This window comes from Nycticebus coucang, chromosome 18 (assembly GCF_027406575.1).
Source record: "Nycticebus coucang isolate mNycCou1 chromosome 18, mNycCou1.pri, whole genome shotgun sequence".
NCBI classification, from domain to species: domain Eukaryota; kingdom Metazoa; phylum Chordata; class Mammalia; order Primates; family Lorisidae; genus Nycticebus; species Nycticebus coucang.
This window is the reverse complement of record NC_069797.1, coordinates 78,968,190-78,993,784: the sequence shown is the minus strand read 5'-3', so window position 1 is coordinate 78,993,784 and position 25,595 is coordinate 78,968,190. Positions and strand designations below refer to the sequence as shown.

The 25,595-nt window shown below is 60.8% G+C and overlaps 1 protein-coding gene across 6 annotated transcripts in view; it reads right to left on the bottom strand.

Annotated features, from left to right (window-relative positions):
* BAHCC1 (BAH domain and coiled-coil containing 1) overlaps nucleotides 1-25,595 on the bottom strand; it is a 60,546-nt gene that overhangs the window by 2,559 nt on the left and 32,392 nt on the right. For 5 of the 6 annotated variants that reach the window (XM_053569313.1, XM_053569314.1, XM_053569315.1 and 2 more), the window contains 23 exons: nucleotides 22,047-22,169; nucleotides 17,731-19,461; nucleotides 17,401-17,509; nucleotides 16,916-17,106; nucleotides 16,683-16,841; nucleotides 16,323-16,510; nucleotides 15,846-16,173; nucleotides 14,124-14,924; nucleotides 10,109-10,311; nucleotides 9,852-9,988; nucleotides 9,276-9,404; nucleotides 6,656-6,776; nucleotides 5,792-6,084; nucleotides 4,906-5,084; nucleotides 4,535-4,818; nucleotides 4,190-4,297; nucleotides 3,964-4,114; nucleotides 3,772-3,886; nucleotides 3,610-3,685; nucleotides 3,416-3,524; nucleotides 2,822-2,941; nucleotides 1,190-2,688; nucleotides 354-590 (listed from right to left, as the gene is read on the bottom strand). In XM_053569313.1, coding sequence (XP_053425288.1) covers nucleotides 354-590; nucleotides 1,190-2,688; nucleotides 2,822-2,941; nucleotides 3,416-3,524; nucleotides 3,610-3,685; nucleotides 3,772-3,886; nucleotides 3,964-4,114; nucleotides 4,190-4,297; nucleotides 4,535-4,818; nucleotides 4,906-5,084; nucleotides 5,792-6,084; nucleotides 6,656-6,776; nucleotides 9,276-9,404; nucleotides 9,852-9,988; nucleotides 10,109-10,311; nucleotides 14,124-14,924; nucleotides 15,846-16,173; nucleotides 16,323-16,510; nucleotides 16,683-16,841; nucleotides 16,916-17,106; nucleotides 17,401-17,509; nucleotides 17,731-19,461; nucleotides 22,047-22,169 — 7,391 coding nt within the window. The remainder of the gene's footprint in view (nucleotides 1-353; nucleotides 591-1,189; nucleotides 2,689-2,821; nucleotides 2,942-3,415; nucleotides 3,525-3,609; nucleotides 3,686-3,771; nucleotides 3,887-3,963; nucleotides 4,115-4,189; nucleotides 4,298-4,534; nucleotides 4,819-4,905; nucleotides 5,085-5,791; nucleotides 6,085-6,655; nucleotides 6,777-9,275; nucleotides 9,405-9,851; nucleotides 9,989-10,108; nucleotides 10,312-14,123; nucleotides 14,925-15,845; nucleotides 16,174-16,322; nucleotides 16,511-16,682; nucleotides 16,842-16,915; nucleotides 17,107-17,400; nucleotides 17,510-17,730; nucleotides 19,462-22,046; nucleotides 22,170-25,595) is intronic. The other variant, XM_053569317.1, reaches the window with a different exon arrangement.

Here is a 25,595-nt window from a genome sequence, read left to right as displayed (position 1 = left end):
CAGGCCCCCGAATGGGCTGTCACAGCTGGGGAAACACTTGTTTCCCTAAAGACGGACCCATTTGTACTGTTTGAACCCCCATTCTGCCTTGCACCCACCATGGGCAGGGAATAGAGGGCCCAGGTGGGTGGGAGGGACTTCCAGAGCCCAGAAGTGATGCACCTGCTGGGCTAAGCGCTGCTGCGGTCACAGTCCTCCACAGTGACACTGTCACCCTCTCTGTAGGAGGTGTGGCCATGTGGCTGCCACCCTGGGTATGAGGAGGCTGCTCCTGGTGGTGCTCTCTTGGCTTGGTCTGTGGCACTGTCTCTCTGACCCTGCTCACCTTGCCGTCCCTGCCCTGCCATGCTCACCTTGCCGTCGCACTGCCGCTTGCCTAGCTTGGTCTCTTCGGGGTGGTAGAACCATTTGACTTTGACCACCATATTGCTGCCCCACGACTCCCACATGCTCTCGATGCGGCCGATGTAGGGCAGGTTGGGCCGCCCAGCGGACAGGAAGACTGCACAGTCCCCGACACGCAGTGTCTCCTTGCCTCTCACGATGGCCTTATAGAACAGCTTCCTCGCCTTCCCCTTCATGCCGCGCCGCTGTGGGAGACATGGGACAGGGCCATGAGGGGTCTTGGGGACAGGTGGTGGCCAGGAAAGGATGTGCCCTGCATGTGTGTGCACACAGGGTGGCCGAGGCACAGGCGTGTGACCACATCCGCAAGGGCAAGAAACAGCAGCCCACAGCTGAAGGGAGGCTACCATAGCCACCGTGCCGGAGGCAGGGGGCCATGCCTGGGTGTTCACGGTGCCCCAATCACAGCATTTGGGGTGACACTAAACAATCTGGGGACAGAGACATGGGCTGGGATGTTCCCCAGTGTCATTTACAGGAGCTGCCTCATGGCACCCACAGAGCACAACCCTGCATCCCCACACTGGGGTCCTCTTGGCCCTCCCAATGCAGAAAGATGCTCCCACAACATGGCCAAGTGATGGGGCTCCGTGCCAACAAAGCCGGGCATGCACCCTGGCGTGAGAGCCGCTGCTGTGCCCACACAGGCGGGGAGGACTCGCTGGGTAGGGGGAGAGTTTTCATTCTTGAGTTCTCCACATTTTGTAGAAATACGAAAAGAGGGAGGCAGCTGGGCCTCCTCAGGCATCACGTGCTCTGAGCCGCCGAGGAGACCAGCACCTACCTGTGTGGGGTTCCCTGACCACTTCCAGAGCTGCCGGGCAGGCAGGAAGGCTGAGATCTTTGGCCGGTTTTCCACAGAGGGCAGCCGCTGCCTCCGGGAAAGCTCTTTGGCTTTGGAGAAGCTCAGGGCCTCCTTGCACTTCAGTCTGGATTTGCCTCCACTGGGGCCGGCGCCTGCACCCGAGGCCACTGCGGGCCGGGACAGGAAGCAGCGCTGAGTGTGCGTATGGGGGCCACCCCCCTTGGCGTGCAGAGCCTCAGGCTGGGCCAGCAGGGTGGGCACGGGGTGGGAGAGGCAGGTCTGCAGCAGCAGGGCAGGGTCCTCGTCGTCTGAGCTGTAGGACGAGTCCTCGTTGTCAGAGGAGCAGAGGCTGGAGGTGGACACGGAGCCTGAGGAGGAGGTGGTGGAGGAGCCAGACGAAGAGGATGACACAGACAGGCGGGCGAGGAAGCGTGAGGGCATGCCAGTGGCCAGCCCTGGCCCGTCCTCATCCTCATCTGAGTAGGAGCTGTGGCAGTCGCTGTCACAGGGTAGGGGGTACTCAGCCTGACCCGCGAACTTGCGGAGTGCCAGCCCCATGGGCAGCGGGTGGACAGGCACCCGCACTTTCCTGTCCTTGCCCACCAGGGCTGGGTGTGCATAGCTGGGGCTGGGCAGGGTACGCCCCAGCTTGGGGCTGAAGTCCTTGTCTCCAGTCAGTAGTGCCTTACAGTTCTTGTTCTTGGGAGAGGTCACGCCCTCCCGGTCCAGCTTGACCAGGAACTCACTGCCTGTCCTTCGCCGCCCGCCCTTCTCAGCCTCCACCCGCTCAGCCCTCTTGGCTCGAAGCAGCTTATGGGCACCCCCGGGCAGGCCCGGGCCGGCCCCGCTGACAAAGGGCGCATAGGAGCTGGCCAGGCTGCTGAAGGAGTCTGCACGGAAGCCGTTGCCGAACACGGGTGTGGCCACACTGTGCGCGGGGAACAGAGCATCATGGGCTCGCAGCTTCTTGGCGCTGCCGTTGAGCTGGAAGAGGTTCTGTAGCACCCCCGGCCCCTTGTTCACCGTGGCTGCGGCCACTGCTTTCCGCTTGGTCTGGGCCACTGCTGACCAGCTCAGCAGGGGGCTGCCCTGACGGCCCAGGAAGTGGTCTGAGGCCCCCACGGGGGACTTGGCACCTGAGGTTAGGAGTTCGGTTTTGCCTGTGTGAGGAGGCCAGGGAGAGTCAGCCCCAGCTGAGCACAGAGAGCTGCCCCTGTGCTTCCCTCCCCGTGTGCCACTAGGCTCCCCATGCCCTAGACGGTGCCTCCCCTGACCCCGGTTTTCAGCAGTCCTGCAAATACCAGCTTTGTCTTTACTAAGGGATTTCTTCCCAAGGGGCTTTGAGGCTTCAGAGCTGTCCTGTGCTTTGGGGGACAGGCGGGGGGCGGTGGCCTTGCTGGGTGGGGGGGCCTCGCTGGACACCTTCTTGGTCTTCCGGCAGCTACTGGACACCAGCAGGGCTGGGGAGGGCTCTGTGCCTGCAGACACATGGGAAGAGGGGCTTTAGGACCATAGTGGCACAGTGACCACCAACTCTTGCCCTCCCTTCTTGGGAGCCTGTCTGGACCTTGGTCCAGGCAGGAGTCCCCCAATAGGGCCTGGGGTGCTCACACTGGATCTTGAAATCTGGGGGCAGGAGCCTGACGTTGGAGACAGCGATGTGGCCTGTGTCCCCGTCGTCGAACTCCACCACCACAGAGTCCAGGTCCTCTTCCTCATCACCAGAGGTGCCTGTGGGTGGTGCACCTGAGCACACAGCTGGCCAGAGACGGGGGCTGCCGCACCCAGACTAGGAGGGCAGAGGTGGACTCCAGGGCTCTGAGACCTTCTGCCCTGGAGTTGCCCTGGCAGCCAGCATGCCCACAACCTTGGCCTAACTCGGCCACTTCCTGCCTCCCACCAAGCCTCTGGGCCACTCCATATGGGCCTTCACCTTCCCTCCTCAGACCGTTGCCTTGGAGGTTTTGCCCTAGGGGAGCTGGTGCCATGTGATGGATTTGGTGATCCCAGTAGTGGGGGGTCCGGCCCCTCTGCGCCTATCCTTCTCTCCCTGTGCCATGCACCCCTCACTTTCATGGCAAATGTAGGGGGCTGACTGCTATCTTGCTCAGTCTAAGCAGAGAGCTGTTTCTACCCAGGATGGCCTCCAAGGCAGGGAGGGTTGGGACAGGAGGGCCTGGAGGCTGGACTGTAAGGACAGCGTACCTCGGACCACGTTTCCCGGGTATAGACAGCGGGACTTCTGGCTCCAGTATGCACAGACCCGAGTGCCGGGCGGGAGGTACCGGCTAGACTGCGGCCGCACATCAAGAACCTGCAGGGACCAGTGAGCAGTGCTGTGAGCAGGAAGGAGGGCCTGTTGGGGTGCCCCAGAGCCTGCCCGGGCAGCCAGGCCTCACCGCTTCCTGCAGGAGCTGCTCCAGTGAGTAGACCCGCTGCCGGTTGCCCCTCTCACCCTCGATGACGATGCTGTAGCTGTGCGAAGGTAAAGGCAGGGCATGAGGGTCTTGGCACGGCAAGGCCCGCCAGGCCCACTCCCGCCCGCCCTCGCCTGGGCTCACATGTCGGGCGCCTGCAGGGTCCGAACGCTGCCTGCATACAGCAGGCTGTCCTCCTTGGCGATCAGCACCGGCAGCCCATCCTGCAGGTCCTCCTTGTGGATGGTACAGGAGCGCGCTGCAGGTGGCAGGCATCAGCAGTCAGCCCAACCTACCGGCCCCCCAGGCAGCCTGAGCCCTCCCAGCGCTGCTCACCCAGGGCAGCACTCTGCTCTATGCTCAGTGGGCCACTGGCTGCTTCCTCATCCTCTTCCTCCTCATTTGAGAAGCTGCTGTTGTCGTCAAACTCGAAATCATCCTCCACAGAGAAGCTCTCCAGCAGACGGCTCACGGCCTGGCCCTTGCCCTGGGGGGCAGGGGGGTCAGGCATGTGGGGGGCAGGGTGGCCTGGCTAGCTCTGGGGTGGGGTCAGGGGTGCTACCTGCTTGCGGACTGTCTTGCCCTTTGCTTTGCCCAGCTTCTTGCCCTTGCCTAGGATGGCCTTGGCGTTGCGGGCAGCCAGAGCGATGGACAGGGCCCCGTTCTTCTGCTGTGCATGGGAGTGGGCAGAGAAGGGCCAAGGTGAGGGTGGCCACAAGCCCCTGCCCACAGTCGCCCAGGTATGACTCAGGCTGACCCAGTGATTGGGGGAAGCATGTGGGACTGCAGCCTGGGCCTCTCCCAGGGGGCACCCAGAATAAGGGCCTGAAATCCAGGTGCTGTGACCTTGGAGAGCCAGCTATGACCCTAGGAGCCTGCTGTGACCCCAGGAACCCTCCTGCCTTACCCGCAGCACTGGCTGTAGCACTGTGCTCTTGCGAGTGGCTCTCTTTAGACGCTCGCTAGCCAGCTTGCTGCCCTCCTCACGGCAGGCAAAGGCCCTGGAGGGGCTGAAGAGGGTGTCCCTGCTGGGGGTGGCCCCTGGCTCTGCATGCAGGCCACCCTTGGCCTTCTTCTTGGCTGGTGCTCCTGACAGCTTCCGCCCTGGGGCCCGCTCCCGCTTGGCCTCTGTCTTCCCCGTCCGCCTCCTGATCTTCACCTCCCCCTCGGGGCTGGATAGGCGGCAGGCCCCTGTGGGAGGAAGGGCAACTGTGGCAGGGGTCTGGCTGCAGAGTCCCAGCTACCAGGCTGAGCTGGGCCGCCCTCGCCCCTGGTTACCGAGCAGGCCCTGCCTCTCCTCTTTCTTTTTGGCCTTCTGGTTGGCCTCCATCTTGACCACGGAGGACGGTGAGGGCCCCAGCACAGCCACGCCGGGCCCCGTGTGCAGCACCAGCCCAGGCTCCCTGGGTGGTGCCTCTGTCCCCAAGAGAGTCCCGCAGTCCTCACTATCATAGCCGCTGCCTGGGAGAGAGGCAGAGGAGTCCACTTGATAGTCTGCAGTGTTAGGGTGGTGGGTGGGGTGGGAAGCACCTGCAACTGTGGTGGGTCTGTTGGAGGCTGTGAATGGAGTCCTATCAATGTCGCCCTTGGGCTGCTCTACGGGCTATTAGGAACCTGGGGCCTACCGGCTGAGGGTGTCTAGGCAGGGGTGGGGTCGGGCTCTTCTCTGACTGCCTGGGCAATGGGGCCCCCCTGGAAGGGCTGGGCCTCTTCTGGTCTAGACGCCCACTGCTGCCTCCCCAGCCTTAAGCAGCCCGCTCTTTGTTCTTTCTCAGGCATCTGAGACCCCCCTCCAAGGGGAAGGGGCTGGAGGAGGAGGAAGTGTGTATTTTTCCAAGCTCCTGTTTCTGGATGTGTGTCTGCTGGGGGCTAGATAAGCCCTTGGGGTCAGCCTGGCCTGCCCCTGCCAAGGAGTCTAAAGCAAGTAGGAGGGCTATTTTTAACCCTGTTTTCCTGGATGCAACGGGGTGGGGGCCTCTTTCCTCCCCCAGCCCAGTGTGGAGGTGCAGCACGCAGACAGCCCCTGTGTTGCCTCGGGGACAGGGGTCTCCCTCTGTGAGACCTTCACTTCCTTCCCCAGACTGCCTGTCGAGAGATCCTCCTTGGCCCACTGTACCCAGTGAGCCCTGCCAAGCCCCTCCAAGTAGCTGTCGACACTGACAACTTGCCTGCCTCATGGGATGAGACCCCAACCGGCTGGATGGGGAACCTGGGCAGCTCCCTGCTGCTGTCGCCCTCAGGCTGTGGGTTCCGGGCTGCCCCTGGGGCCTTGGTGCTCTTGTTTCGGGACAGCTCCTTACGGATGCGGCCCTCTGGGCTGACCTCTACCCGCTGGAAGGGACTGAGGCCCGTGGGCAGCCCCCTGCTTTTGACCTTTGGCTTCAGCCGGGCTGCTTTCTGGGCCACTGAAGACACCAGCCCACTCTGGCCACTGCTCTGCTTGCATCGTGCCTTCTCCTGTGAACAGGATGTGACAGCTGCATTCAGAGCTGCTCCAGCCTGGCCTCTTGCCCTTAAAAAGGGACTGAGGGGAAGTCCAGCCTGGGGACACGGGCCACCCACTGCCTGCTGTGGGTAACAGGAGGCCCAGCTGTGAGCTTTTTTTAATGGGGAGGGATGAGAGCAGGGCATCCTGGACAGAAGAACCCCTGACTTGGGCAGACAAGCAGGGTGAAGGCCAACAGGGAGCCCACCCACCATGCCAGGTGCGCCCTGGCCGTGCATGCTGCTTTCCAACTCCCAGGCCCTGGCTCCAGCACAGCCTTTCTGCTAAACATGTGTGGTAGAAGGAGCAGAGGGCAGAGGTGGGAGGAGTGCCCTGGAGCAGGAGAGGGCCAGCTGCCAAGGGGACCCGCCTGCAGGTGTGCTGAGGACTCACAGCCCCTTACCAGACCAGTGGGTTCAGGGGTTTGGCTGCTGTGGGGGAACGGGAAGCTCACAGCCTTGGCTTGGCTTGCTCATCTGAGCAGTGGGGCGCACAGCTGGGTGTCAGCAGAGGATTGGGGTAGGCCGAGGCCATGGGACTCACCACAGAGGTGGCCTGCAGGCCTGAGTAGATGCTTTTTTCCAGTCTGCGCCGCTTCTGGGTGGGCTCACGCTCGCCTCCCCGCATCTCCACGCAGAGTCGGCTCAGGCTGGTACGCACTGCCCTGGGGGGTGAGTCGGGGGGCAGTATGGGTGCAGGGCTGAGACGGGTGCTATGGCTCCTGGATGCCCCTCTGACAGTGAGTCATAGGGCGGATCCTTTACCCCCAGGGGCACCTCCACCCCATGGAGGGACCTGCTTCAGGGGTGCAGAGCCAGTGGTGGGCTTCCTGGGAACCTGCTGACCACCAGCTGCCGCAGCCCAAGCTGCTATATGTCTCCACCCCTTCTGGGCTGTACTGGGAGTGGGGACATTTCTATTTCTTGTACCCCATCCTTCTACCATTCTAGGAAGGTCTCTTGTCATGGTCATGGTGACCAAAGGCCAGGTGGCAGGGCCTGGTGAGGGCCCTGGCTCCCTGGGAGGCAGCCCTATGTGAGCAGGGGTCATGGCCTCAGTCTTTCCACCTGGAAAACAGACAGGGATGTTGTCTCTCTCTATAAGGCTGGATGGGGACTATGCAGGTGCAGGCCTGGGCCTTGGTAACTGCCCAAGGCCAGACGCTACCAGGCAAGAACAGAAGACACTGGGCAGGTCTGTGAGAACAGGGTCCACTCCTAACATCTCTGCTCTGTAGGAAGAGGATGGTTAAGCCTGAATCCCATGGGGCAGGGTGGGGTAGGGGCCTCAAGGACCCCACCGCCAGGTTCAGATCCTCCTGGGAATGCTATCCCTTGCCCTCCACACAGGTCTCCAGGGAGGACACCCTGTCTCCCCTGCCTAGCTCCCAGACAGAACCTGGGAAGTGGCTGAGACAGAGCCTCAGTTCCCCATGCCTCATGGGTGTGCTGTCCCCCCAGGCTAGGGGTTGGGGAGGGTCAACTTAATAGGCCCAGCTGCTGCCTGCAGAGCAGACACGCTGGAATACACCCTGCCTGACTCTCACCTCCTGGAATCCCCACCTGGTGGGGGAGCTCTACCCTATGCTGCATAGAGCCTACATTCCCCACATCCTCAAATGCCAGGTGCATAATACACTACCCCTCACCCCAACTTCCCATGAGGAAATTGAGGCTGCAGAGGCTCATCTGCCTATCCCTGGCCAGACAGGGACTGCGGGCTGGCCTCCCCCACATGCAGGCTGAGCTCAGGCTGCTCATGAAAACGAGTCACACACACACACAAGCTGAGAGGCCCAGCCCACCCTTGGCCTTATGTGGTCACACATCCCTTTTCACCTTCCTGACCAGAGAGGTGGCCAGGCAGGAAGCTACCAAGGGTCCTGCAGCCCATGCAAGGTCCTGGCCCCAGCTCCAGTCCCTCCCACTTCCTGCAAGTAGGAGGCCTGTTCCCTGGGCCCAACTGCCAGCCAGCAGCACGGGGCCCCATAGGGCTCCAAGGCTGGGATAAGCGTGGGCCAGAGGAGGGAGAGGCGGAAGGACCCTGTCCAGGCAGGGAGCCCTTTCAGCGGAGGCCTGCTTTCTCAGAGTCAGGGGGAGAAAGTGGCTTCCAGGCTGGAGTTTGTGCCAGGTGGGCTCTGGCATGGCACAGGCGGCCCTGCCAGCCTGGCTGGGGAAGGGTGGCAGGGCCTACACAGCCTCCTGGGAACAGACTCAGCCTCTAGGGACCCCATCCTGCCCAGGAACGCCCACAGGGCTGGCTGGTTCTCAAAGGAAGAGCCCTGGAGACCCATGCCAGGTGACACTGGACAGGGCAGAGGGACATCTTGGGGCGGGGCAGGGGGGAGCCATATGGTGAACCCTCCCATCACCCACAGCCCATGAGCACCCCCTCTCCTCCTCTCTGTAACCTCTGCATTTGCTAATGTTTTGTGACATAAAGCCCTGAGATTAATTTTTTGCCTCTGCCTTAATTGAAGGAACCATTTAGTGCCGATTTAACTATTATTACCAAATCATCAGGATTGATGCAGTGCGTACGCGCGCGCGCCAATCGTGTTTGGAGGAGCACGGAGGATTTATGCAAATGGGCCTGCCGGGAGAGGCAATTTGTAGCCGAGAAGGACAATTATACCAGGCCCGGGAGTGCGCCAACGACTGCGCCGGGCGGGTAATGGATAATAACATTGAGCAGCAGCCGTGAGCAGCACCGCAGCGTGACCAACGGCTTTATACGGTGCAGATAAAGAGGCTTTTACGCAACGCCGCCTCGTACTCAAGGGGGCTGGGTGGGGGCACCAGTGGGGGTAATGCCACAGCCTTGGCCACACCGGAGTATGGAGTTGGTATGGCCGAGCTAGGGAGCTGTGGCTTCCCAAGGAGACTGGCCCATGGTGGTGCCAAGCACCAAGGGTCTGGCCAAGGGAGGGGCCCCTGACTCAGGGCCTGCCCTAGAGCAGTGCTCTGTCCACTGGTCACTCATAGCAGCCCAGCGTTCTGAGATGGGGAGTGTTGACCTTCAGAGAAGGTATGAAAGGGGCTCCAGCAGTCCAGAGAGCAGGCAGCCAGAGAGGAGCCTAGACCGTGCTGCCTAGCCCTCAAGGCCCCTGGCTAGCCTGAGACCACCCATGATGCCCTGTGGTGGCCCCAAATCCAGGACTCACTTGACTTTCTTGCTATCAGTCCTGGCTAGCTGGCTCCCAGGCCGCAGGGCAGGAAGCAAGTTGGAGTGTTTGCGCTTCCTGGGCCGGCCAGGCCCCCGCCGTGCAGGGCTCCGAGAGCTCTCCTCTCTCCTAGGGAACAGAGGAGGGGCAGTCAGAGGCTCCTGTCCACCCTGGATCCCTGCAGTAGGCACTGCCCGCAGGGGGCTGCTGGGCTGGGGACAGGTGTTCCCAGAACATAGCTTGAGGAGCCAGGTCTGCAGACAGAGGGCCAGGCAGGTGCACCCCACCTCTTGCCACCACACTAATCAAGGCTGCACCCACCATCCCTGCTGCTCCTGCTCTGGCTTCTCAGTTCCTTTCTGCTACTTCCCCCCACAGGCCCCCACCCTGTGGACCAGCCTCTGCTCTGGGCCTTCTACAGAATCCCCACTTGGTTTCTGTGCTGGCAGAACGCCTCCCCTCAGCCTCATAACAGGCAGCCACAGGCAGCCAGCAAGCAGGCAGAGTGGGGCGTGGGCCTGTGGGGAATGTGGGGTGGGGCTGCACCCGGCCTTCCGCCCGCCCAGCCCCACATACTGGCGATCATGCCTGCGCTGCAGGCGGGCCAGCTCCCGCTGTTTCTCCTTGTAGCGCCGCTGCAGCTCTGCCAGCTGCATGCGCATCTCCACCTCCTGTGTGTCCAGCCGGTCAATGGCAGCCTTTAGTGGGCACACCTGGTGGGCCAGGCACAGGCTGTGAGCCAGACCAAGGCCCCGGATGGGGCTAGTGGGGCAGCCTGGCGCTCAGGCCCCCACCCTGCACACCCCAGCTGCGTGGCAGCAGCACCCACTCACAGGCTTGGTCTTGGGGGCCCAGGTGTCTTTGCGCTGCAGGATCTGCATGCGTGGGGTGAGCCGGGGGACATTGCAGGGCTGTCCAGTGGAGGGCTGTGCTGAGGCAGTGGGGCTGTCCAGGCCAGCGGCCTCCACCAGGGACCAGGCTGTGGCTAGTGTAGCCAGGTGCTGTAGGTTGAAGGCCAGCACATCCTCCTCCTCCTCTGCAGAGGGATGGGAAGGTCAGGGTGGATGCAGGTGGGCACACATTGCCCCTCCAACGGACACTTCAGCTTGGCCCTGAAGCTGCCCAGTTTCCCAGGATATGAGGAGCAAGGACAAGGGCCAGGGCCTCCAGGAGGAGCGAGATGGGCACCAGGGCGGGTGCTGACTCCCCTCTACTCTAGGTGACAGAGAATCCTCATGGCTATAGGGAGGGACCTGCTGAGGGGACACAGGACCTTGGAGCTGGGCCCACCCTTTTAGAGAAGCAGGCAGAGCCAAAGCATGGAAGTAAAGCGAGACTCATGTGACAGCTGCTAGTGGAAAGGTCATCAGAGGCCTGGAGGTCCAACGTTACACTGCAGCCCCGAGACTGACACAGGCTCTAAGGGCCTCAGAGACACAACGGTGGTGTGAAAGGCTTTAGAACAGTCACAGCTGACACTGGGGCTTAGGACACTGAGGCTTCAACCATGAACCAAGTTTAAAGTCACATGGGCAGACACTGTAGGCACAAGCCTCTAGGCTTCTCTAACTGCAGGTGGCTCCAGGGGCTGCTGTCCAGCATCACGTTCCACCATCTGTCCATCCCATCAGCAGTCCACTCCCTCCACCTACCCCACATAGCGACAACGGTGTGTTTACAGCCGATGGAGGCTGGACCTGGCTCAAGCTACAGCCTTAGCCCAAGAGGGCACCCATGTTCTTCCACCTGTCCCCTCCCATAACCACTCCCCTGCACCCACCCAGGCCCCAAAAGCCGTGCTGGGTTCCTCCTCATCCTTCCCTAGGTAGAGAACACTCCAGCATGCCCCTTGTCCAGGCAGGGCAGGACACAGATGACCCCAGGTAGGTGGCAGGGGAGGCCGTGTGCCCCTGGGCCTTAGGCTGGGGTATGGTGGGTGGGGGCTGTCCTCACAGTGACTGGCAAGAACAGAATCCTGGGCCAGGCACAGTGGCTCACGCCTGTAATCCCAGCACTCTGGGAGGCTGAGGCAGGTGGAATGCCTGAGCTTAGGAGTTCGAGACCAGCCTGAGCCAGAGTGAGACCCTGTTTCTAAAAAAAAAAAAAAAAAAAATAGCCGGGCATTGTGAAGGGTGCCTGTAGTCTCAGCTACTTGGGAGGCTGAGGCAGGAGGATTGCTTGAGCCCAAGAGTTTGAGGTTGCTATGAGCTATCGAGCTATTATGTCATGGCACCACACCAAGGGTGACAAAATGAGACTGTTAAAAAAAAAAAGAAGAATCCTGGAACAGTGAAACTGGTGTTACAGCCCATGTATGTGTGTGTGTGTATATGTGGCCCAATGTGGGGCAGAGCTCCAGCTAGCAAAGTGTGGTGCCCATTCTGACAAGAGGTCTGGAAAGGATACTCATGGCCCTAGCAGAGGGGCCAACCTCAGGGGGTCAGGTTGGGCGCCATAGGCTGATCCCACTGGATATCCACAAGGGTCACAGGGCCAGACAATTTGATGTTAGGTGGTCACGTCCAGGAAAGGGAGCAGACCAGGAGGGCCCCTGTGGGGTCAGAATGGGGGTGGTAGTGTCCTTGGGGCACCTGAGAACACCAATGCCCTCAGGGGAGAGCCCTGGTGACACTGACCCTGGGAGGAGCTTAGAAATTCCACCCTCCGCTGAAAGGAACCTGGCTCTGTGGGTAGAGGGTGCTGGTCAGTGAGCCAACCTGAGCCCAAGCTGGAGGACACACTTGGCAACCCCAGGCCAAGGGGCAAGTAAAAAGTGACCAGCAGACACTTCTCAAGTGCTAGGGCCAGGATGCCCCATGCAAGGTGAGGAGGCAGAGAGCAGGGACCAGGGCTTAATTCACCCCCAAGGCCATGCTAAGAAGCCAGAAGGTGTCCAGAGGAGTAGAAAGTAGATGCCCAGACCTCTACGAGCACGTCCTGGACCAAAGCCACAGACTTCCAACATAGGAAACCCTTAGCTCTAGAGACAGGGCATGGTAGAGAAGGGCAGGTACTGGAGTGAGCTGAGTTGCCCTTCTCAGCAGCCAAGGAGGCCCATCTGCAAGTCCATTTCTGTGAAAAGTCCCAGGTCTCCTGGTCTTTGGGGGTCACTGCTATCAGTCAGAGGCCCCCATGCCTTCCCTATACTTACAGACCACGGGTGCACAGCCCCCACTTGGCCTCAAAGATGATTCTGCAAGGCCTGGGGGTAGGTTTGGGCCACCGACTGTCCCCTCTGGGCTCATGCCCTGCCCCCTGGGCCCATGCCCCATCCCCTAGGTCCCACCCTCAGGCTCCATGCCCCACTCCCTGCGCTCTATCTGGCCCCACCCGCAGGACTCTCCTCACTTTCCCTCTGTAAGAATCCAGCTGCTTGGTACAGGATGTGGCTTACCTAATTTAGCCAAAGAGATCACTGCACTTGCAGGGACATCTCCAATCTGAGCAGCTGCACGAGACCTGGCCATTAACTGGGATAAGGAAAGGATGGGGGCCCAGGGGCTCAGGAGCAGAGGTTAGGGAGGGGATAGAGCTTTGGTAGCTTGCTGTGACTGACTCCTGTCATACACACCCTGGTGGCCGGATTGGACACTTATAACACCCACACTGGGTTATGCCATGAGACTTCCCATCACGAACACGTGGTCTATATGTATTTATTCAATGACTGGGCCCCAGTCCAGCAGACCGGCTGCTCTGGCCACACATATGCAGCACCTGACATCTCCTAGGCACCCCCTTCCATGGTGGGTCCCTGGAAGCTCGCACCTGCCTTCCCACATACGTGGCCTGGAGGTCCATGCAAGCCCCTAGGGTGCAGCTGAATGCCCACCCCAGCAGTCCCTCCTGGGTGCACCCTAAGGGTAGAAAGTGCACAGTCCTGCCTAGCAGCAACTCCTGTCCAGGTACAGCCAGCGGCCTGGCTCTGCAGCCCCAGCACAGGAGTGATACGGAGGTCTCGGGGAAGTTGGCCTCGGAAGAAGATTCACTTCATCCTGCCATAGGCAAGGTGGTAGAGCTTGGCAGCTGAGGTGGTGAGCATTAAGCTCAGGAAAACAAGTGACTGAGCCCTGGGGACTTTTTAGATTTTCTGTAAATATCCACTTGACAAGCCTGGCAGGGGTGTGCCCCCCCAAGGAAGGGCTTCCTTGGGGGCCAAGAGGAAGATGGCCACAGGAAGGAAGGGCTTTGTAGGTGAGCAGCTGCGGAAGCAGGGGAGATCTGTTAGGGTCCTCTTGGGGCTAAGCAGAGACCTGGTTAGGGCCCCCTGTCATTTTCCTGTCCTTGGGGCTCTTGGGTATGTGGGGAGCCCAAGAGTGTCTGGCCCCTCAGCCCTGGTGGGACACATGGGGTTCCTGACTGGGGTTGTCTGATGGCAGCCTCGTGCCCCTCTCCAGGTCTGAGTGAGGGCTGCTGTGTCTTCAGCTGGACCCTACAGGCCCAGGGCCAGCTGCTATAAGCCCCATGGTGGAGCAGGCCTGGCACATATGGACAGACAGAGACATCCCTGCCCGCACTGTGAGACCTCAGTTCCACAACCTCACCCTGGTGGACCATGACATCTTCACATGTGAAGTTGAGACAGTGCCATGGGAACCAGCCAGCTGCTTAGCGACTCATTCACAGCAGCAAAAGGTGCACTCCTGTGCCCAAGCACCCTGCTAGTAAGTGGCTAGGCCATCGCCAGTGGTGGATTTGCCCTTAGCACCTGCCTGACTTCCAAGGACGATGGGTGGGAGGTGAAGGGGACACTCCCTTGGGCCCACCACACTGAAGGGAGGCAGAGCCAGGGCCTATGAGCCCAACTCCTAGGGCAGAGGAAGGGTGGCAGCGTCCTCTAGGACTTACCTGGTATGGCCTGCTCACTCCTTTGCCATTGAAGGTCCAGGTCGGCCAGCTCGCTGAGCAGAGCAATCCCATGAATCCCTGAGCTACTGGGCAGGGTGGCTGTGCTGGGGGACCTGGAGACCACTGGGGGCTGAGGGTCCAGCAGGCTGCTGCTCGGCAGGTCCCCCAGGTCGATGGTGGCAGCCACCAGGGCATCCAAGCCCGACAGTGCTCTGGCTGGGGTGCTGTGGTCAGCAGCAGACCCATGATGCTCCTCCTCTGGGTCCTCCAGCTTGGCCTCTGCAGGGGCTAGCTGCTCCCCCTCCTCACCCAGGGTTCCCGGGCTCCCTGCCCACTGTTTTGGGGCCTGAGGGGATGCCTCCAGTGAGGACCCTTGGTGCCCCTCCTCCCTTCCCTCCTTCTCGCTCCTCTCCTCCTGCGCGCCTCCCTGAGTAGAATGAGCCTGGATGTCGGCCTCGGAGCCCCCTCCATTGAGGAGGACCTCACATTGCAGTTCTCGCAGCCCTTCAAGTGGGCTAGGGTCCACTGCTTTCCCTTGGGCTCCCCGCTCGGCAGGGTGTGGGGTGGTGGCAAGGTCCTGGGTGGCCTCCTTGGCCCCCAAGAGCAGCCCAGGCCCTTCCAGGCTCACAGGGCTGCATGGGGGTGGCTCCCTAGGCAGGAACGTCCTCATAGGCTCAGCCTGGGCCCCTGGGGCAGCGGTTTGCATAGTTTTGGGGTCCTCGAGGTCAGATGAGTGCATGTCTGAGGGCAAGGAGGAGAAGCTGGTGGTGGCTGCTGGGCGCGTGTACCCAGGAGGCAGGTCTGCAGGAAATAGGTGGGAGAGAGACGGGAGATCAAGGGTCAGGACAGACTGGGGAGCTAGGGAAGGGGAGATCTGGGGCCAGCCCTCTAGGTCTGCAGGGATCATGGGAAAGTGTCGCAATAATTAGGGGCCAGCACAGGCGCCTGATTTCCAGGCAGGGCAGCCTCGAACCCCTCCTGCTGCTAGAGATACCCGAGGACCTCAGGGCTATTTCTGGTATGGTATGGTGTGGGTCACCAGAAAAAGGGGGGGACTCTTAAAACATGATGCTTGAATTAGGGTTTCCCCTGACTCAGAGCAAGCCTGCAGCCTAAGGCTTCATACCCCATTAATTGCAACAAAAAAGCAAAAAACAAAAAACAAACAAAACCCCAAAAAACAAAACTAAGGGGAAAATCCTTAAAACCCCACACCATTGGCTGAGTCTTCTTATTGTGAAACTAGGACGGGTTTTATGTTTGCCACATGGGTTTCCCATGTAAACTCTTAGCCTAATTCAGAGAGAATGAAATAGGCTGATGGGCATGTGGGGTGCAGGGGCCTCTCCTCAGCTCTGACCCAGTAAAGCTCATCTTTTGCCCCTGATGGCCAATGACATGCTCCCTCCTCCTGCATAGCCCTAGCTGTACTCATCACTCCAGAGACCCCAGCAGTGGCCAGCTGGGCCTGGCCTCTGACCCATCTGCCAAGGACTGGGAAGAAGGCAGCCAAGATACTGTGTGCCCTTCCCATGAGTCATCCCCAGGAAATGAGGGCGAGAATGGAGGGAAAGTGTAATGCCCCGACCCTGATGGGGGCTCCTAGAGGCTAGGGGCAGCCCCTGTAGTGACAAGTGGTAGACCTGATTCAGCTCTGCACACTGGGGTGGGCATGGAAGGCTGGGCCGAGTGGCCAAGCCAGGCCAGCCTGCCCGCTCTTACCTGGTTCCAGTGAGGTGACACCTGCCCTGGGCTGCTGGGCGTCCCCATTCTCATCCTTAGTGCTGGGCACCTTGGAGCCAGGCCCGGGGCTACCGGCAGAGCAGACGGATAAAGTGCACGGGGCGCTGGGCCGCGGTGGTGGTGCGGGGCAGCTGGCTGGAGGCTTTAGTGTTGGTGGGTGGCAGCAAGGTGGCAGCTTGGTGGAGCCTGTGGCAGGCGAGGGGGCGCCCTGGGCCGAGGGGGTTAAGGCAATTGGCTTGTGGGTGGACTTTAGGGCCTTCTCCTGTGTGGGTTCCTCCAGTTCCAGGGGGTGGTCCTCTGGCTTCCGCTGTCAGGGCCAGGAGACAGGCTCAGATAGGCTCAAGCTCAACAATATGGGAGGTGTGTGGGGTATCCCAGGGCCAGGCTGGGTCCAAGCTGGGAGGGAGGGGTCTGGGCTGCCCAGGTCCCATCTGGGTGTGGCTGCAGGGTGGGTACCTGGAACTGGGCAGCCCGTGGCTGCTGATGCTGCTGTTCCTGGTGCTGCTGCAGGGCATAGAGCTCCTGTTGTCGCAGGAGTTGGGGGCGTGAGTAGACAGGGAGCTGGCCTGGGTGCTGCATGTGGGGGGCAGGGCCCCGGCCCCCATACATGGTGGGCCACAGCGAGGTCTGGTCCATGACATCGGCTGTGGGCAGGGCCAGGGCAGACATTGGCTGAGCCAGGGTGAGCCTTCCTCAGCTCCTGCCACAGTCCTAAGCTCACTTGGCTCATGGCTGCCTCCTGAACCCTGACTGTCCCCAAAGGCTGCCCTTCCTCCCAACAGTCCCACAGGCAGGCAGCCTGGGCCAGGGCCTTACCAAGCGTGTGGGGGGCACTGTGGGGTGTGGGCTCTGAGGGCAGGATGACCAGCTGCGTGGGGGTGTCCTGGGGGAGGGGGAAGACGGAGGGCACAGGGCCGGCTACAGAGGCAGGGAAGCCCGGGGGCAGGTTCTGGTGTAGGGCGGGGTGCCCCAGACCTGAGGGAGGGCACAGAGGTCAGGAGAGGACCTCAGTCAACCCCAGGCCAGCTCCCCATGACCACAGCACTGACCGTAGGAGTGTCCCCCCATCCATAAGGAAGGGCTGCGGGTGCGGGGCAGCCAGGGGGGGTGCGCGGGGTGGGGGTGGGGGGTTGGGTCCCCACTCAGCTGGCTGCCCTGCATCATGAGGTGGGGGGCCAGGTCTCCGGGGCAGCTGCTGGATGGGTGCATCCGGGAGAAGTCCACGAGGTCTTTGTTGTCCCTGTAAGATCACGGGGCTCAGGTCCACCATGGTTGACACTAAGGGATCCTGGAGCCACCAGCTTGGTAGGGGAGATCCCAGGCTGTGGGCCCTGCAGTGACCCTCTTGGGAGAGAGCCCTCCATCCAGCATGGTGAGACCCCAGAGGGCCTGTAAGAGGGACTGCATGACCTGCCCGAGCTGGGCCACAGACCCTGTCATCTGGTACTACACCTCGATCACTCCCAGGTGGATACCAAGCGGCCAGCCCAGAGGTGGGCTGGTCTCACCCCCAAGGCCACAGCCAGGCTCTTACTGCAACAGCAGCTCGCGACTGGCCAGCCCCAAGCGGTCATCACATAGCCGTGTCCTCTCCTCCTCAGCCTCCAGATCCAGCACATGTGCGGAGCGGGCCCCCCCGCCAGCTGCACGGGGCAGAGATGGCAGAAGGGAAAGAGAGGGTTGGGGTGGCAGAGAGCCACTGGCAGTGGCCCCACTTTGAGCCCTGATGCACCAAAGGAAGGTCATGTGCCCTGGGGACTTCGGAGGGCAAGTGCGAAAGCTGGTGGGCTCTTAGGGCAGGGCAGGGCCAGCTGGGCACCCAGACGCAGCTTGGTCTTCCTCCCTCTCCAGGATGGGGCCGTACCTTTGAATGTGGGGGCAGCCCGGCCCTGTCGCCCGGTGTTGGCACTGTAGGCCGTCTCTGACCGGCTCACCGTATCCTTTTGGCGGGCCAAGGCTACCGCGATGCCCACAGGCGGCTGGCGTGCCTCCCCATCACCAACTGGAGTATCATGCTCCCGGCTACGGGCACAGTCAGGCCTCTCTGCTGGGCCGGGGCCCTTGGTGGATGGGAACTTGGCTTCCTGCTGCACACAGCTGGCCTTGAGGCCACCCAGGCCCACGAATGGCGCCTTCTGGCCCATGGCCAGGGCCTGGTTGCTGTACTTGAGCAGGTTCTTCATGGCCGAGACCTCGTCCGGCGGGGTGGGCAGCTCCTGGGACAGGAGTGCCGCCTGCTGCAGGCTGCCGCTGAAGGGATCCAGGTAGGCACTGGATTTCTGCTCCTCGTTTATGGCCATGGTCGTGCCCTGGCCTGCCTGGACACCCCACGGAGGCAGATGGGGCCCTCCGTAGCCCAGAGAAGCCAGCTCTAGGGACTTGTGCTTGGCCTCAGCCCCGGTGCCCCCTGGCTCTGGTTCGGGGGCCACCAAATGCTGTTGATGCCTAATCCGGGCCACCTTCTGGGTCCCAGGGGCACCAGCAGGGCCTTCCTTGCTGGGGGTCTTGTCTAAAGTGCAGCAGGCCTGGGTAGCCTTCCCACCCAGTGGGTCCTGGTGACCAGGTCGGGCACAGTCCTGCGAAGGGGTGGGCAACTCAAAGTAGGCGCTTTTGTCCAGACAGCCTTTAGGGAGTCCCGGGAAGGTGGCCTCAGAGCCTGCACTACTGAGATACTCCAAGCCCTTCAGCCGGGGGTTGAGGGCTGCCTCGAAGCCCCCAGACCGCCGCTCGCCCTTGCCCTCGGCCTTCAGATGGGCATAGGAGACTCCATACGGTGCAGCATGGTCAGCAGCTATGGCCCCCTCCAGATGCCGGTCCTTGCTTTCACTCGCCACAGCACAGGCCTCGGCTGCCTGGAAGGGGCGGCTCTTTTCTGCTAGGTGACCCACAGAAGGCACGAAGGTGGGCCCGCTGGCCCGAGGGACTTTATCCTGCAGTGGGCAGAGACCATCGGGGCCCCCATGCAGCTGCAAGCAGGGATAGGAGCCTGTGGCTGTGCCAAGGGGCGGGGGAGGCCTGGTAGGCAGGCCTGATGGCACTGAGTAGGGTGCAGTGTGGTGCAGACTCTGTCGCCGCTCCAAGCACTCACTGAAGGCTGGCCCAGGCTCCACAGGGCCTACCGCCTCCTTCACACAGCGTCCAGGGGCCACCACCCCTGTGCCAGGCCTCCCCAGCATGCCCCCTGCACAGCTGGCCAGGGCAGCCTTGCTTATGTCGCTGTCAAGCGTCTTGGTGTTGAGGAGGCAGGAGGTGGGGTGCTTGGGGCGGCCCTCGCAGGTGCCTCGGGGTGCAGGGACTCCCTCTTTGCAGTGCCCGTCGGCCAATACCAGCTTGTGCCGCTCCTTGCCGGCATCCTCCTCGGCTGCCGGCCGATCCTTGCTCTCAACCACCTTGCTGGCCTTCTCTCTGCCCAGCTCCCTGCCCATGAGGAAGCGGTCGAACTCCTTGAGGCCCTTCTGCAGAGGCCCGGCCTCACCCCGGTCACGGCTACAGGAGCCAATGTGGTGGGCAGGTGCAGCCCGGGCCACGCTGGGGAAGTTATGATTGGCAGGCAGGAGGGCAGGCTGGGGGGGCAGATTGCGCAGGTAGAAGTTATCTGCATAGAAAAGAGCCGGGGTCACAACGGAGGGCTCAGATACCTGCAGACACGCCCAGCTGACACTGACTCAAGGTCACTGTCTAGGGAAAGTCTTTGTTTTGTTTTGGGTTCTTCCCTAAAATCGTAGTAAAATATACACTACAATTCTGTGCACTAAGTGCATTGGTGGTGTTGGGCGAGCCACCTTCAGAACTTTCCATCTTCTCAAACGAAAACTCTGCCCCCATGAAACACTCACTGCCTCCCAGGGAGGTTTTGACTTCTGTTCTGCTCTGCCCCAAGGTGGGAGATGCACAGACCCACAGGGTCTTCACAGACAGGAAGCAAACCTTAGACACTAAGGACAGGTGTCATGAGGGGCTCTCACTGACCCCAGAGGAGGAAGGGAGGCTCAGGTTGTCTGATGTGGAGGCTGGGTTCTCTCACATCCTGGAATCCTGGGGTGCTCCTGTCCCCCAGCCCCTTGGAATCTTTACTGTGGGTGTCTCAGACTGGGGGCCTGAGGTGCCGGGTTTAAACAGGGAGGAGGAACACAGCCTGGGTAGACAGCAGCAGCTGCATTGACCCCCCACTCTGTGTTGGGGGCTTCCTCTGCCTCATTGGGACCTGCTGCCCAGCCGCCGCTGGCCAGGGGCACATCCTTCTGGGGACACACCACCCCCAAGCTGGGACCAGGTCACTGCCTTTGGGGGGTCTTGGGGGGCTGCCTCTCGCAATGCCCTGCTGGGTGGGTGGGCGGCAGGGTGGACGCCAAGAGCTGACAAGCAGGGGAACAAAAGGAACATTTGGAACTTGTAAAATTGTCCTCAGTCATGTAAATTCCTTGTCAATTTCCTGCTAATTAGAAACAAGGGGGGAGGGGAGTAGGACGGGGTAGCCCGGGAGAAACCTAATTAGCTCAATTCCAAAACCAAATAATGTTCTTGGATGCAGCTCTACCACAATATTGTGAAAGCCGAGAGGCGGCCTGTGCTCCAGTGACACCAGCCGGCCCACTGCCTGGAGGGAGTCCTGGGCTCTGGATCAGGGGTCGGGTTTCCAGGCTGGGACCAGCACCTGCCCGCCTCTGACAACCGCTGTCAAAATAGCTGCACGTGTCTGCTGGGGCTGATGGCTGACATCGGGCTGGGGGATCCAGCCTCAGTCTGTCTCCTCGGGCAGCAGAGCCGTGGTCCCCCACCCCAGGTGCTGGGTGAGGAGACATGGTTTTTCCAGGGTAACCTACACTCCTGGGGGGATGGAGGTGCTTTCCCCCAAGGGCCTTGCCTGCACCAATCACATGCCCAGTCTGACAAGGCCAAGCAAGGCCTTTCTGAGCCTCAGTGGATCACGGGCTTTCCCAGGCCCAAGGCGCAGGCGGGGCCATGAGATCTGGAGAGGGGAGGGGCAAAGCAGGGGCTGAGGGGCAGCTGAGGTGGGGCTTAAGGTGGGCCTCAGGCTCTCCCCAGCACCCACAGGTGTGGTCACCACGGCCACCTCAAGGGCACAGCTGAGGTCCCACTGCTTCCTTCCCTATGGAGTGCCAAGGGAAGACCTCCCAGCTCTTGCCCCTACACTCTGAGCCCCAACCCTGAACACAGGGGCTCCCTGGGCTGGGGTTCCTCTCCATCTTCTCACTTGCCACAGACCCTCTCCAGGATGGGTCAGCCTTGCTGATCTACCTTTTGGCACTGACCCTAATGCTTGTGTACAGCCCCCAGGATGCCCCAGGGGACACCCCAACTCTGCTGCATGGAGCTGAACTTGCTCTTCCCCTCTGAACTGCTGCTCCCCAAGTCGGCCCGCACAGCCTGGGCCAGGAAGGACTCATCTGGGACCTTCTATCCCTTCCTGTCTCATTCTTACTCCTTTCTACCACTGATTCCAGCCTGTGTGATCCCATGCCTACATCACGTGTCCTCTGAAACATAGTCACCAACCCAGTGGTCATCCTGGCTCAATCTCCTGGCATTTTAGGGAACTTCTTAAAATACAAATAAGATGTCACCCCACTCAGAGAAGATTCAACTTGGAGACAAGTCATGCCTGTCCACCTCCGGCCAGGTTCCTAGACAGGACTATCCAGGGATGCCAGGCCTGTGCCAGCACTGGGCCCTGCCTTTCAAGGCCTCCCTTGTTCCATCTTCTCAGCAGCAAAGATTCAAACTCTGTGTCCCTTCTCTGGGGACATCCACTGCCAACTAGGTAAGCTGACCCCCTCTGGCCTGTCAGCACCATCTGACTTCAGGACTAGGTGGGGGCTCGGGGTTGGGCCTCCTGCAGCCCAGGCCCAGTGAGTGTAGGAGCCAGGAAACACTGGCTTCCAAGCCACAAGGGTCGCATCCCACATTATGGATGGCATTTCCTCCTGAGCCAGGTCCTGAGGTAAGCTGGTGCCAGCCCCTTGACTGTTTCTGGCTGAGCACCAGCAGTGCGAGAGACCTGCACACTCTGCCTGACACCTGGGGGTCCTGGCTCTAGGCTCGAAGCCCTGCCCAAAGATGCCTGGTGGGGGGTGCTCACCTTGGGTGCTGCCTGTACCCGGCGTCCCAGGGGCCCAGCCCCGCCACCCTCTGGGATGCCCTGAGCCCCACTGCACTTGCCTTTTTGGGCTCCATAGAAACGGTGCTGCCCGTAGAGAACATTGCTGTTTCCATGGTGATCCAAGTGGCTCACGGGTAGGAAGGTGGATGCCAGACTCCCCGAAAACCTGGGGTACCCTGGAGCTAGAGAAGCAAGAAGACTGGCTGTGGAGGCAACTTGTGGCTGGGCTCACACTCACCCTGACCCCAGGGGGCAGAAGCCGGCGGGAGGTCCAGGAGTGGCATCCCATAGAGCCCGCCAGTGGGAAATCAACCCATCAATACATCACATTAACTCTGACTCGACTAATACCGTCCCTCTGGCGTAGTGCAAATTGAATTGCTGATGGGCTAGGGAGAGGGGAGAGTGGGGGCGGGGGGGGGTCTCTGATTACCCTCCCAGCAGCACTTACTGCTGCAGAGTTCCAGGCAGGGGAGTTCCGAGGTGGCAGGAGGGGCTCTGAGGGCTATCTAGGGAGGGCATCCTGCCCAGCTCCTAGCCAAAAGAGGGCCAGGGCCAGATTTGGCCTCCACCACCCACACCATAACCCAGGCCCCACAGGTGGACAGACCCTGGCCCAGCTGGGATGTGACAGGCATCTACCCAGCAGGAGGCCTAAGTGTCGTACACCTGGGGAGGAGGCAGAGCCTCTTCTGCTCTGAGATCTGCAAGGGAGTGGGCTCCCACAGTGGCAGCATTGCCTCCCATAGCCCATATGGGTCCCCAGGCCCAAAAGCCTGCCCAGAGACTCTGAGTAGCACTAGGCAGGCCCCTCTCTGGCCTGTGGGATCTGTTCCCTTGCTTCTGTCCAGCCACACTCTGGAGCTGCCCCCAGCCCATCAGGCCTGGGCCTTGGGGCAGCTCTGGCCACTTGAGACACGCTCTGCCCCTCAAGAAGGGAAGAGAGCCCAGCCTACAGGATAGGTGGGATTGAGTACTGGCCTGGGAGGCCAGCCGTCTGCTGGATGTCCCGTCACCAGCTGTCTGAAATAGGGCTTCTTGGGCTGCTCCTCTTCCTCAGGCCCAAAAGGACACAAGAGGACCTGGGCCTCAGGCAGCACTCTGCAGGGTCAGCCCCCTCCCCAGCCCCTGATCTTGCCTGCTGGTTGCCAGGCGGCCCATCCTGCTCACTGCTGCCACCAGGTGTGGGCGCCTATGTCTCCCCAGCCTGCCTCGTGACTGGGGCCAGGCATCTGGCTTCCCCTGGCCAGACTCTGAAGCTGCCATTTGTGAAATGCTGGGTAGGGCTGGGGGGCTGGGAGTACATGGGATTAGTGCAGCCCCTGCAGGCTTGAGGCTGACAGCAAACCCTGAGGGGCAGATGTTTGAGGCAGGACTCTTGAAGCATCAGCTTGCGTGACACCCCGCCAGGAGGCCCAACTGTACAAATGCCGCTGTCTGGGGCAGGGTAGGACTCTGTCTCCGTAACTCGTGCTTTGAACTACTGCTCTGAACATCTTCCTCTGAGGAAAACAGGCCCCAGTTTCTCTTGGGGACCTCACAATTTTCCCAAGAGCTTCCTGACCCTGAGTGAACGGGCTGCCCCAGCAGTGTCAGGATTTCCCAGAGGAACGGAACAGCCACAGAGGCAGGGAGCAAGGAGGGAGCTTCGTGGTCCTGCAGGCAGATCCCAAGTGTGTGGATTCAGGCTAGTCATGTTACTGTTCTACAACAGAGTGCTGTGAACCACACACCTGGGGAGCCAGGCGCCAGACTCCCTCAGCTCACAGAAAAGTCACTGACAAGTCCTGCAGCGAAAGCTTCCTTTGATCTTGCTTCACTCTGTTTCCCAAACTGCTTTTTATCACTAAACCCTAGTTTTGCTTTAGTGAGACTCGTTAATAACTCATGGGCCAAGTGTTCCATGGAATGCACTCCGAGAAATACCTTCTCAGGAGTCAAGTGCCAAAGGGCAGGTCCAGAGCCATAGGATAAATTCCCAGGCCTGTGCTGCCCATACCTTCAGAGGGTCTACACCTTGGAGCTAGGTGTGCTCTCTGTGGGTGTGGGAGGCTGTTCAGGGTGGGTCGCACCATGGAACAGGAATAGTCCCTAGAACCTGGATCAGAGGGAAGGATGGATAAGGAGCCTCTAGAAGCACAGTTCACATGTGTGTCAATGGGGACACTCCTGGATCCCCTAGGAACAAGCCCCAGTGTTGGTGGTAGTGCCCCAGTTCAAATATAGCACCCACATCCGGATCCTGCACGCCCCGTCATAGCACCAGGTGGCCATCTTCAGCCCCGATGATGCTATGTGACGTTCTCCAGCTCAGTGGATCCTGGATGGATCCAAGGGACTCTACACTAGACACTCCATGCAAAACCACCTGTGAGTCACACAAGCTCTAAGCATGCACCCCATGCCTGTCCCCACATGGAGTCCTGACAAGGGCATGATCATTGTAAAGGCTCTGAGAAGTCCTGTGACATGGAAGCCTGCTCCCTGCAGAGGCTCATGGGGAGGTGCCCACCCTGGCCTATTCCCTGCAGCCACCCCTCCTGTGGAGGACACAGGCCAACTGGGCTGCGTGGGGGGACACATCTGGAGCAGATGTTTACCAGACTCAACACAGCTCATGGAGGACCTGACAAAAGCTGAGAGGGACAGGGTGGGTGTGAGCTGGGTTGGGAGGTGGGGGAAGGGGCAGAGGTGGGGAGGGGGCTGATTAAACCCCTGCAGCTGTCCCCCTTTAATTGGTTGCTGTCAAATATTTTACAAGACCCAGATTTGGGTAAACAGAATTCTGTAAATTCCTTCTTCCCAGACGCCTGGGAAACAGTGAGGAGCCCTGTGCCCCCTGGGGAGGCCCAGACTCCTGCCCACCTGCTCCAGGGGAGCTGGCATTCAGTTGGCTAAGGAGTGGGCTCCTTCCTACGAGGTGCCCTTTGAGGGCAGTGTGAGGGCAGGGGTCAGGCATGTCCTTGGCTGCTAAGTCAAGGCTGAAGGCCACTGGCCAGAGAGTGGGGGCAGAAGCCTGGTGGGTTCCCCCTAGTTCTAGCCTGCCCAAGACCCCAGGCCCTGAGGCTGTGGGGGAACCAGAGCTGGAGGGAAGTAGGGGAGGAGGAAGGAGGGGGAGAGGGGCCAAGGTACCTCTGGGAAGGGGCAGGGGAACCTAGGGCAAGGGAGGGCCCTGGGGGCAGAGAGAGGAAGGGAAGAGGGGGTCCTTCCAGACCAGCAGTAGAAAGACCTTTTCTTTTTCCCAACAAGACTGCACTCCCTGAATTGAGGAAGAAAATAAAAAATGATTTCTATGAATCAGAGTTGCTGTGGCCAGGTCCAGGGGGATGCTACGTCCTTGGAGGAGCTGCAGCTGAGGAGACTGCCAGGGAGGGGGATGCTGGGAAGGGATGGGGGGTGCAGAGGGCTAGGCCTGGCCAGGGTATGGACAGCAGGAGGACAGGAGCAGGGAAGCTACAGACCCCTGGAGCCAAAGCCCCTCAGCCCCACTCCTGTGGGATGGCTTTGGTGATCACCCCAACTGACCCATACTAACTGGGACTGAACAGACCACTACCGAGCCAGGGCTGTAGCCCACGTAGCCCCGTGGGAGTGCTGGAGATCTCCCT